This window comes from Diadema antillarum, unplaced genomic scaffold, assembly GCF_040938485.1.
Source record: "Diadema antillarum isolate AM-2024a unplaced genomic scaffold, OU_Dant_1.0 seq00000652_RagTag, whole genome shotgun sequence".
Classification (NCBI taxonomy): Eukaryota; Metazoa; Echinodermata; class Echinoidea; order Diadematoida; family Diadematidae; genus Diadema; species Diadema antillarum.
In genome coordinates this window covers 759,001-771,293 of record NW_027271565.1, presented here as the reverse complement: position 1 = coordinate 771,293, position 12,293 = coordinate 759,001, and the positions used below count along the sequence as shown (strand labels likewise).

At 37.5% G+C, this 12,293-nt stretch overlaps 1 protein-coding gene across 1 annotated transcript; it reads right to left on the bottom strand.

Annotated features, from left to right (window-relative positions):
- Nucleotides 1-1,983: 1,983 nt before the first annotated feature.
- Nucleotides 1,984-7,442, bottom strand: LOC139736555 (uncharacterized). The gene is made up of 2 exons (XM_071647305.1): nt 6,863-7,442; nt 1,984-2,684 (listed from the first exon to the last, which is right to left on the bottom strand). Exons 1-2 carry the CDS (start codon nt 7,440-7,442, stop codon nt 2,212-2,214), a joined length of 1,053 nt encoding a protein of 350 aa, XP_071503406.1. The 3' UTR covers nt 1,984-2,211.
- Between the last annotated feature and the right edge of the window lie 4,851 nt (nt 7,443-12,293).

The following is a 12,293-nucleotide window of genomic DNA, read 5'->3' as shown; positions in this document are numbered from 1 at the left end:
AACCGATAAGTCCATATTTGCCAAGTGGATATATTTGCGATTAAAGGTCAAGAAAAAATAAAGAGAATAATAAGAAAAGTTTTGCTTCTTTTGACCATAACATCAACAATGTACCTCTATATGTAGTGACCAATATATCATTTAGAAGGTATTATTTTTTACTTTATGACAGAAACCGTACTTCAAAATCTTCAAAAATCGACTTATCGGTTTTTGCAAACAAAAGGTAGGATTTCTTTTTAGATGTTTGCCTTGCGATTTTGCAAGACAGATAAGTTGATAATATACTAAAAAACCTTGTGAATACACCTTTCCCCTTTCTTTCTCCCTCGGGTTACTAAATTTGTTTAACCAAAATGTCACAAGATATGTTTGCGTCATGGTTAAATTATGAACACAAAAACATTCTCTCCTCTCTCTCTCTCTCTCTCTCTCTCTCTGTCTCTTTTTAGTTATATACGTGTATATAATATGTTTATTATATATTACATAAAATATATATTACAATATTAATTCTTGTAAACATGTTTTTTTTTTATTCATGTTCCATATTCCACATTTCATACAAGTTTTATATTCCATTTGAGTTTGAAAAAGAAATGTTTTTAACACAATGGTCAGTTTGAACCAAATTGCACAAATGTATAAGGACGTATAATTGACGTGTAATATGAGGAACCCACTAAAAAGCAAAGCTTGTAGGATCTGGGTTCCAAAAATATAACATAGGCTTTTAGTATGGTATATCAATATCAAAAGTGACGTAACATGCAAAAATACAAGATATCGAGAATATTACAAAGTTTACGGAATGTACAAAGTATAGTATGATGTTTTTGATTAAACCTATGGTATAAATGCTAAGAAAAGTAACAAGTTGATCAAACTACTGAAGTCATCCGAGCCAAGCATCATTTGAGTATGCAGAAATGTTCAAATGATTACGGTAAAATAATTAAACATAGGATTTTAGAAAATTGGATTTGAGATTTTGCTTCAAGGAACTTAAAGACCTTGATTGCAACCGAACCGAATCTAACTCATTCCAGAAAGAAGGGCCGCTAGATGTAATTGTCTTGAGGGCTAAAACTGTATTGTATATGTAGTTTATATTTGGCAATTGTGTGGTTCATTACTTAGCATCATCACTTTATCGATATGACATGTGTGTGTGTGTGTGGGTGTATGTGTCGCCATTTTTCGTCATTCATAAATTGTATGAAATTCATCGTCTTTTTATTTTAGTACAGGTACATTTTCCCATTCTTTATTCATATTACGCATACAATGGACTGTTCATTTACCTTAAAAATTGATTGTTGTGTTGCATTTCTCTCTTGATATAAAATCAATGCAAAATTAACTTTGCGAAATGTGAAATACAGAACTGCAAATAATGATTAAAAAACACCGTTCATCGCTTTCAGGTGGGAACACACATTCAGTTGCAGAGCATCCGCTCACATTTTTCTTTAAAAGCGCTTTGATATCCGCAAATTTAACTGGGAAACTAATATGATAACAAAACCTTTTCCTGACTTTTGGTCTGTTAATTTTCTACTGCCTGTGATGATGAGTCTTCCACCTCACTCTCTCCGACCACGTTCTCCACCGCTACCTCGGCCGCACTCTCCGCTGCCAGAGTCTTCCGGGCATCACTCGCTCCGGCTGCGTTCTCCCCAATCGCATTCTCTCCTTTTTTTCCAGTCTCATTCTCCCTTGTCGCACTCTTCTCGGCTTCACTCTCTCCACCCGCACTCTCTCCGGTCGCACTCTCCTCTGCTGCACTCTCTCTGGTCGTAATCTCTCCTGCTTCATTCTGCCTTGTAGCATTTACACGCTTTCCGGCTTCACTCGCCTCATCCGCACTCTCCCCGACCGCACTCTCTCCAGTCGCACTCTCCTCTGCTGCACTCTCTCTGGTCGTACTCTCTGCGGCTTCATTCTGCCTTGTAGCATTTGTACGCTTTCCGGCTTCACTCTCCTCAGCCGCACTCTCCCCGACCGCACTCTCTCCAGTCGCACTCTCCTCGGCTGCACTCTCTCTGGTCGTACTCTCTGCGGCTTCATTCTGCCTTGTCGCATTTACACGCTTTCCGGCTTCACTCTCCTCAACCGCACTCTCCCCGACCGCACTCTCTTTCTTCGCACTCTCCTCGGCTGCACTCTCTCTGGTCGTAATCTCCCCGGCTTCATTCTGCCTTGTCGCATTTACACGCTTTTCGGCTTCACTCTCCTCAACCGCACTCTCCCCGACCGCACTCTCTCTCTCGCACTCTCCTCGGCTGCACTCTCTCTGGTCGTAATCTCTCCAGCTTCATTCTGCCTTGTAGCATTTGTACGCTTTCCGGCTTCACTCTCCTCAGCCGCACTCTCCCCGTTCGTACTTTCCTGCGGTGTCGCACTCTCCTCGGCTGCACTCTCTCTGGTCGTAATCTCTGCGGCTTCATTCTGCCTTGTAGCATTTGTACGCTTTCCGGCTTCACGCTCCTCAGCCGCACTCTCCCCGTTCGTACTTTCCTGCGGTGTCGCACTCTCCCTGGTCGCAGGCTCTCCTTCCGATCTTTCATCAGAAATTCTGTCCTCTGTCCCCTCTCCACTGTCAGTGATGCCATGATCTGGAGGCCGGTTACTCGGGGAGACACTTGACCGACGACTTTGCTGCGACGCCGAGGGGTATTCTCCTTTAACACAAGCATACAGAAATGTTGCCGCGCATCACAAATCACCGATTCCAACAACCCTAACAAAATTCTCAGTGTAGTGAGTACCTTTATTTACCAGCAAAGACATACCTTCCCATCCTAGTATAATATCCATTACCTTCAACACGAATAGCCACCTTTAAGTAGTATCAAGGAGGGCCTACCGCTGCCGCTAAAATAGGAATGTGTCCCCTATAAGGCGACGACGACATTTTACTCCATGATTATTCTTTTATTGCACACGTTGTAAAGTTTAACAAATTTTAGAATATCAACTTTAGCGATTTCTTGACTCTTTAAAACTTAAGCGATTTCTTGACTAGAATTACCATTCATAAGGACGAATTTTCTTGTATATATATCGTTATGAGCAGTTGATATGCAAATCCTCATTATTTTTCTATTTTGCAAACAACGTGCAAACATGGTGCCCTCAAAAAGTATATCTGTACAAATACATCCACAACTATATATGACGTGAAAAGGAAACCCATGTTTTCGTCAATCATCACCTTACTTACGATATAAAGATTAGCTCTGTCTCAAAACTGCTAAAACACTTGAACAGGGGAGTACAGTGGTATCTTGCGTGAAACGGTTTTTAAAGTGTGTTGGCACAAAACTAATAATAGAAACTCAGTTGTGATCACCGGGGCACCAGTCCTTTCAGTGAATAGGACTGGCCAGCGGAGGGGGATACATAAAGACTTGTGCGGCGCTGAATTTTCATCACTCCGACACTTTTTCATCATACTTAGTTAATGTGTTAGCATAAGAAAGGGCACATTTTGGTTGGAGCATATGTGTCTTTGTGTGTGTGTGTGTGTGTGTGTCTGTGTGTGTGTGTGTGTGTGTGTGTGTACCAGAGGGAGAGGGAAAGAGAGAGGAGATAGGGATAAATTACCGACTCCGTTGACCTGTATTTCACAGCTATTTTCTTCTGTTAGCCCCAAGATAGTTTCTTTCTTTCTAAATAAAAAAAAAAATTAAAAAAAAATCTAGATACTGACAGAAATGAACAGTTTTCGGTGAAAGTAAAAGACATTATTCGCCTTACAAGTAATTGATCCTTGCACGGACATGAATCGCCTTGATTCTTTGTGCCCCCTCCCCGATTTTTTTTTTTTTTATTCATTATTTCTTTTGGCTAGGATGTATATTGCCCTGGGACAAACAGTCAATTAAACCAAGATTAACAATAACATGTCTATTTGCATGTGTTTGCCATAAAACTATAGTATAGGTTTTCCGCCTAATTTCATTACATTTGCATTCGATTTACAACACGATCATTTAAAAATTTGAATGGCCATCGAGATCAACATTCAAAAGGCCAGCTAAAGGTCATTCAATTTGATTTCATCAGCATTCCTTTTCATGGTTTTCTCACATGAACGTGCAAAAAGCTCGTTCAAATAAAAATTACACGAAAATGCATTCAAATTCGCATGAGCACCGTCGGAATGAATGTTAAGGATGTCAAATTCGCGAAAAGGGAAACATTTACAGCATTTGGGCAGTGTTTTCCGCTTCCACTTATGTTCTTTGTAGCAACTATCTGTTTGACCACATTATGCAAACTTGATTTACTTTCAAATGGGACCTTTGACTTATATCAAACTCTCTCCGTCCTCAACAAATCGTCATCAGAAACAGCAACTTTCACAAGCAACAATTACATGCATGCATACATACATACATACAATCATAATTATATGCACGACTTGGCGGCTTTTCGGGGAAATATTACATAAATTTAGGCAACACTGTAGCAGCTGAAATATTTGACAACAAGGAAGATTATAATGTCTAATTGTCGATATACTCTTGAAAAAAAAAAAGTTCTAGCTCTTGATCGAGCAACGTATTAAGGGTCAGATACGTAAAAAGATCGACCAAGGGTTGGGGTCCAAAGTACTATACTGATCTACTTCGGCAAAAGTATTTAGTGACAAATCGAGTACAAATACTACAAAATGCAGAAAATAAGTATGTTTTGGGGAAGCCCTTCAACATGGAAATTTGTGATGAGAAACAAATAATGTTGGTATTCGTGCAAGTCATAATTACGACGATGCATCATGACAACTCGGTGAATTTCGATATTTCCATGAGAAGCTCATTATTAGGTAACTTGCTTCCTTTTGCCAAAGAATTATAGATTTGCATCAAACATAAAAAAATGGCAAAAGGAGGCAAGGGACAATTAATATCACAAGGATGTCACTTGCTTCCTTTTGCCGAAGTGTTTTAACTTGTGTGCAAATATAAATGATTTGGCAAAGGGAAGCAAGTGTCAATCATATTATGAGGTTGTAACATGTCTCTTTTTGCCAATATTTTTTCATGAAATTTTGTGCACATGCTTCTTTTTGCCACCCGAATATCTCATAAATGGGCCAAAATTGTATTTTTTTTTCAGTTAGATAGAGTTGCCTCAAATATGCCAAATCAATGAAAAAACTCAATATCCATAAAAATGTCACTTGCTTTCTTTTGCCAAAGTAAGGCAGTATAGATCATACCAAGCACATTATGCATCTGGACGTGTAAAAAGGTGAGAGATATGACCATTCCGTAGGTGTTACATTGATATGTAATGAATAAAGTTAAACTGGAAGAAAGATTACCAAAGAGAGAAATACGTAAAATATGCTTGATATTCACTGTTTAAATATTTCGAAAGAGTATCAACAGTGAAAATGGGAATTTGACGTAATGTTTGACATAATGTTGTATAAATCATATCCACCAGAGCTCTTTTATGTGTTGATCCAATTTGATTGCTTACATTTTTCAAAGTTGTGTTACCTATAAAATTTAGAGGTAATGAAATTGGAATTTGTACTTGCGACGAAATTGAACGTATCCACATGGTGTTAAATTGAATGCCACTTGCGTAATTTAATTGAATGCATTTTCGTTTAAATTGAATGAAATACAATCTAAAAAGGGTGACATGAAACTAATTTGAATAATGAAAGAATTTACATGAACCGTAAGAGCAGAGCATTGACGAAAATCGTTTGAAGTTGAATGCCTTCTCGTTAATTCGAATGAAAATCAGATGAAATTGTGCGCAGAAAACCTATACTATGAGCGATGTAGGTTACAATTAATCGCAGTCCTCATAGCGTGGGCATGGTAAACGAAAGGCCGCAAAACATGTCATTATTTTATCGAGAAAATAAAAGTAAAGCTCCCATTGCGACAATGTTAAAAAAAAAAACAACATCATCCGTTGCTTGTTAACATTCTTAGCCGTATTCAAATTGCGTGGTTTTCGCAGTTTGAAATTTTAACAGTATAACCGTCTTCGTGCCGACTTCCCTTTTGGGTAGGAATTCCAAACTGGCACAGCAAATTGTTTCTTACATGCCTTATTTTTCAATTACCCTTTTCTCAGTCGATAATATTTATCATCTATATCTTTTACTACTACTATTATTATTATCATTTGTAGAAGAAGTAGTAATATAAAGTGGTGACGGTTGTATTAGTGGTATTGCAATTACTGTTAGTGTTGATATAATTGTATTATTCGTGTTATCATCCTCATAGTCGTTGTTATGATTAACATGCAACGTCGTCAGGGTAGTACTGGAAGTAGTGGTAGTATTCTTATCATCATATCTATGCTATTTGTATATCTTTGTCGTTGTGCATTTATGCAAACGTTCAATAAATTCCCCATTTCTTGTCATCCTAGTCTGGTGTTTTAAGTACGGTGATGTGTCCATGCAAGGAAATGCTTATCAATACAATAATGTTTGTCATAAGATGATTGTATATGCGGTTCTCATTAGCATTGTTGAAGACTCTGGACATTTGAGATCACTATCCTTGTATTCGACATTTAGGTTTTTTTTTTTTCTTTTTCTTATGGCGCATTACTTTACCATACTCTATTTCATCTTATAAATTTTTTAATGCAAACTTTGAAGTGTCTTATCTGACATTTAACATTATTATCATGCTGTGATAAATTTACCATGGAATTCATAACTACATACATGAACAGTTAAACTTTAACTAAAACCAGTATTCTACGGTTAACATTTTATTTTGCAACACCTATATAGCTAAAAATTATTTAAAATCTTCATTACATTATCAATGAAAATGTCGAAAATGCCAGTGCAGTGTCATGAACGTACCTGTTTGTGCATATTTGCGTAAGTTTTCCTTGAGGGCGCGCTGTAAGCCTTGAGAGTGGAGGTCCTCTTTGTTCTTAGTGGAACAAGGGTTTCTAGGGAGATTCCTCAACTCCAAAAGCGTCAACGGGACCACAGTTAGGACGTATTGCCCGATAAACAAAGTATTTGTTTCCTTTTCGATGAAATACGTAAGGGCACCCAAGAGAATGATGATCGCCAGAAACGACAATAATCTCCGTATGCTCGTTTCTGCGTGATGTGCAAAAGGGAGTTCATTTTGAACTATTTTTCTGAGAAGTCTGCAGGAAATCTCACATTTCCGGTGTTCAGGTCGGCTTTGCTCCTCCGCGTCGCTTGGACATGAATTCTTGAAAACCTTCCACCAGTGCCCTTCTTTGTCGATTCGGCTGCCGACCTTGTAGATGTTTTTGAAGACGAACTGATAGCGATCAAAGAAGGCATATACAGCGCCAATGACGTGGGCAATACCAACAACGATGTTGATCCAAAATGCAGGCACGACCTGAATGTAAATGGCTATTCCGGTCAATGTGAGGGCAATGACTTCGATGATCAACATGAGAAAAGAAAAAAATCTGACCACGCAGAACAAAAAAGCCACAAAACCAATGATATACGATACAATCCGACGGAATTCATGCACGTGATACAACGCCACGAGTCCGATCACGTAAGCAATATTTCCGAATACAAGATCAAGTGTGATGATTCTGATTTTGAGGTCTTCACAAATCGAATTCAACCTTCTTATGAACTCGCCTAAGCAGACATGACATATAAGGGCAATGATGTAAGAAATCTCTGGCACAGCAAGTAGAAGGAAAAGAATACATTTTTCTCGCTTCTTCTCGCCATCAATCCAAAGAATTAAAGGGACAAGTGGAATGTCGAGGATGTCAACATATTCATCGGCCGAAGATTCTCCACCATCATCAACAGGAAGCGAATCCTGCCGTCCACAACACGCTTCGCATTGATCAGATTCTCCAGTCGTATTACAAGGGGTACTTGAGAGGCATTGTTGGCCATATTTGTATACCACAACAACTGCAACAACCAAAGCAATTTCAACAGCTAAGGTAATGCTAATGGTTGTCCAACAAATACAAGAGTATATTCCTTTTTGGAAGCAGTCATAATAGGAACCCAACTGTATTACTAAAAAACTAAAACCAGGAATGTACGCTAGAATGGGAAGCCATTCTTTTTCGTGAAGCTTCTCTACACAGATAATATCCTTCTCGGCTGGTGGGAACGAGTGCAATCCCGTCTTGTTATTAATCCCTTCCCTTACTTTGTCAATTATACCATGCAGCACTTGTGATAGACAACAGTCCGTGATATCACTCCCAGTGTTCAAAAAGATATCCTTCTTCTGCTCACCATACGACAAAGTGGAAAACGAGAGTATATTTTCATCATAAGGGAATGTGAGATACGTTTCACCCCTATCACCGATCGCCCAAACCCATCTAGTCACAGTTGTTTGATCAGATTTAGAGTTATTTGTAACATGTTCAAAACTTTCCGTAAGTTTGACTTCAAATACAAATTTTCTCGTCAGTTCTATGTCAATATCTTCGACAAGCTCTCCAATATCCAGTGTGTTGTCCGGTCGGAGCGCACACGATGAAGTCATAAGATCATTTTTTGTGCAATCTGGTTGAGACGCATTATTGGTGCGATCTGGCGTGCATGCGTTGGATCCCAATAATATGACTATGAATGTTGTCAGGAGCACTGATAGCACAACCACTATGAAGATAAGACGTAGAATGACCCTTCTGCCATTCATGGTGACATGGAAGTAGTAACGTTCAGAGGACGATGGTTTGGTACCTATCACTGCCTATGAAAATAGAGCAAAAAAAGTGGTTGAATAAGAAGGTATTTATTTATTTCATTTAATGCGGTAGTTGAATAAAGAAGGTATTTATTCCATTTCATGTGTTTCCATTCACAAAAACATGCATACACAAAATATGACAATGATAATGACAATTATAGCATACCAAACAAAATTATAAAATGGCGGGGTTAATGAGAAGGCAGTGAAATGAAGTCAAGTGTAGAGATTCAGTTTAAATTTCATTCTAGTATGAACGCCTACTAGCATTCCACACCTGAAATACACAAGGTAGAAAAAATGGCTAAGAGGGCACCCGATGCGGTGATATGCGAGACTATTCCAATACGTATTGTAGTCTTTGTTTTTTAATCTTTATGTTCTATTGATTTCAACAAATTGTATGCAAACATAAATCATTTCAAATTAGTGTATAATTACTATAAATAATATAAGCGGGAAAAGGGAGAATAAAGACTCGTTGTCCGTTGTAATGTGTGCTTCAGTAAACACGAAGCTTTCAGACGTCGTTCTTCGCTGGTCTCTGCAAAGTTCCAACTACACGGACAGTCTTGAAGTTCTGTCATACGGGCTACTATTTGCTGCCACGTTTTGTTTCACTACGGTTTAGGCAAACTAAGTACCTTTCTCATCTGTACCATGACTGATGAGTTTACATTTGCCCATCTGCCCCCCCCCCCCCCCCTCCCCATTCCCGCGATGTCTCACATCCATCCCGGTCTGTCCACGGTGACCTCAAACGTGGCCGCCGAAAAATCTTGTAGCCTAAAGGCCCTGTGACACCTTTTTCGGGTAAACTACATGGAGGAGGAATTTTCCAGCACACAGGATATGTTTTCTGCTGGCTAGGAGTTCCGTACTGGCGTCTAACCTGCTAGACGCGTGTTACTTACCTGTTACTTGCTGTATCACCCCTAAATGTAATATCAACACTAAATGTAATATACCTTAACCCTGAATGTAATACATTTTCACGCTAAATGTCATAATTGAGTCAACCCTAAATGTAATACATTTTTATCCTAGAAAGTGTAATAATCTTAGACAACAATAAAATGTATACATGTCAACCCTGAATGTAATATCGACCCTAAATGTAATAGTTGTTAATCCTAAATGTGATATTCACCCTAACTGTAATACCGACTCTAAATGCAATACATTTTAAAGGTAATTGTAATAACGACCCTGAATGTAATACACCTTAACCCTAATTGTAATACATTTTAACGCGAAATGTCATTACGACCCAAAATGTAGTACAAAAAGTATACATTGCAATGCTAAGTGAATAGGTCTAATCGAATGAACTGGAATGACCGGAGACAACTCTATAAATGTAATTCATATGCTAACCATAAATGTTCATCTTTTTGACTCCTCAGTAACACATTAAGGTTGTCTCCGGTTGTTACATTTAGCATTATTGAACATATAACGTTTAGGGTTGTTATTACATTTAGGGTTAAGTTGTATTACGTTAAGGGTCGTTATTTATTTATTCATTTATTTATTTATTTATTTATTTATTTATTTATAATCTTTTGTCAGGGTAGTCCATTCACCAATAAATAGTGGTCTTCCATGGAGCCCTGAATAATATTGATGAACATATGTACATTAAATAGCAAAACGTATATATACACAAGATGACATATACAGTGTAGATAAATACCAGCATACTGTACATTTCAAAGTAACATAAAAAGTACATGCCACAGCAAGAGTTCACCAGAATGCCGAAATAACAATTAAAACGCTATTATACAGGAATGATAAAACCCAGAATGAATTTCGTGTTACTTACAAATAGCAACTTTGCTTAAACAACCTCTTAAATGAATATATGGAAGAAGCTGATCTAATCTAATTGAATGATCTAGCCTGTTCCATTCAAGTACAGAGAATACGATTGGGCTGCACTTGTGACAATCAGAGCGAAATCTTGGCACACGTAGATTTCCACTGTCTTTTAGCCTTGTATGATGTTCATGTACATCACTAGGCTTAACTAAGTGCACCTGAAGGTACGAAGGTGCTAAGTTATGGACGCATTTATATATCATCATAACGCGGCTGAAATCAAAACGTTTGTCTCGTGCATTCCATTTAAGACTTTTGAATAAATCAGCCAACGATGTGTCCTATGTTTTGTCCATAATTATTCTTCCTGCCCTCTTTTGAATTTTTTCTAGCTTAGTTGTATGGGATTGAAATCTGTTTGACCGAACAACAGAACAGTAATCAAATTGTGGTAAAACTAGACTATTATAAAGTAATTTTAGGGATTGTTGGGGTAAAAAGGCCTTCGCTCTCTTTATCATGCAGACACTTTTTGGGTACGTTTGCATACATTTTCGATTTGTTTAGACCATTTCAGTTCTTCATCTATTAAAACACCTAAACACTTAGTGAACTGATCTCTTTTAATCCGACTGCCATCTAATGAAATACTGAAATTTTCAATTTTCCCGAGATTAGCACGGGAACCGATAATCATGACAGAAGTTTTGTCAGTGTTAAGGACGAGCCGATTTTTCTTAATCCACCCCATTACCTTATTTAGTGCAATTTACAGTTATCTTTTCTTCTAAAACTGTTGCGTCATTACCATTAAGTGTTATTACTTTTAGTGTTTAAATGTATTACATTTAGGGTTAAGCTGCATTACATTTCGGTTGGATATTACATTAAGAGTTAAAAATCATTACATTTAGAGTCGATGTTACATCTAGGGTTAAAAATTATTACATTTAGAGTCGATATTGCATTTAGGATTGGAATGTATTACATTTAAGGTTTTCTTCGGTTATTACATTCAGGGTTAAAATATGTATTACATCTAGGGTTGACTCGATTATTACATTATTTTAGCGATAATTTTAGTGATTTCTTTCTTCTTCTTTTGTTACTGTTAACGTTAATTTTGTTAATGTTCTTGTGTTTTCTAGTCTATTTGTATGAGTAGCAAGGTGCGCTTAGAAACGTCAGTATGAAGCGCCATATAAATGCAATTATTATTATTATTATTATTATTATTATTATTATATGTGTTACATTTGGGGTTGTTATTACATACAGGGTTAAGGTGTTTTACATTATGGTCCACATTACATTTAGCGTTGATAATACTTTTTGGGGTCGATACACTTCCGTGTATTCTTGAACCCTCTGATTTGCGACAAACATGTGTTGTGTTAACAATTGTGACCCTGTATCACTAAACGAACAAAAAATCTCCATCTCTCTTTAAAATGATGTATAACTTCATTCAAATGGACTCTCCTAACCATTCTAAATACTGGAAAGAATGCACACACTCTGGAAAAGTGTGAACTGCGAAAAGAGGCTCTTAAGTTATTGTACAGGGTCTATTTCAAGCGCTTAATCTTTAAACCAACCGTGCTAGATGCACAATGATTGAGAGAATTAATAACAACAACGAAGAAGGCATTATCAAATGAATATAAAAGTTAGCATCCTCTACCACCACGTTTTGTTCATGATTAATGCCAAATTTCAAAGCAGTAGCGCTATCTTTTT

What these genes read in the sequence shown, in the direction of transcription:
- LOC139736555 (XM_071647305.1), bottom strand. Translation starts at nt 7,442, where the DNA reads ATGTTGATCATCGAAGTCATTGCCCTCACATTGACCGGAATAGCCATT. An exon ending in ACGCAAATATGCACAAACAG is followed by an intron (nt 2,685 to 6,862) that starts GTACGTTCATGA and finishes CTTGTGTTAAAG; the next exon opens with GAGAATACCCCTCGGCGTCG.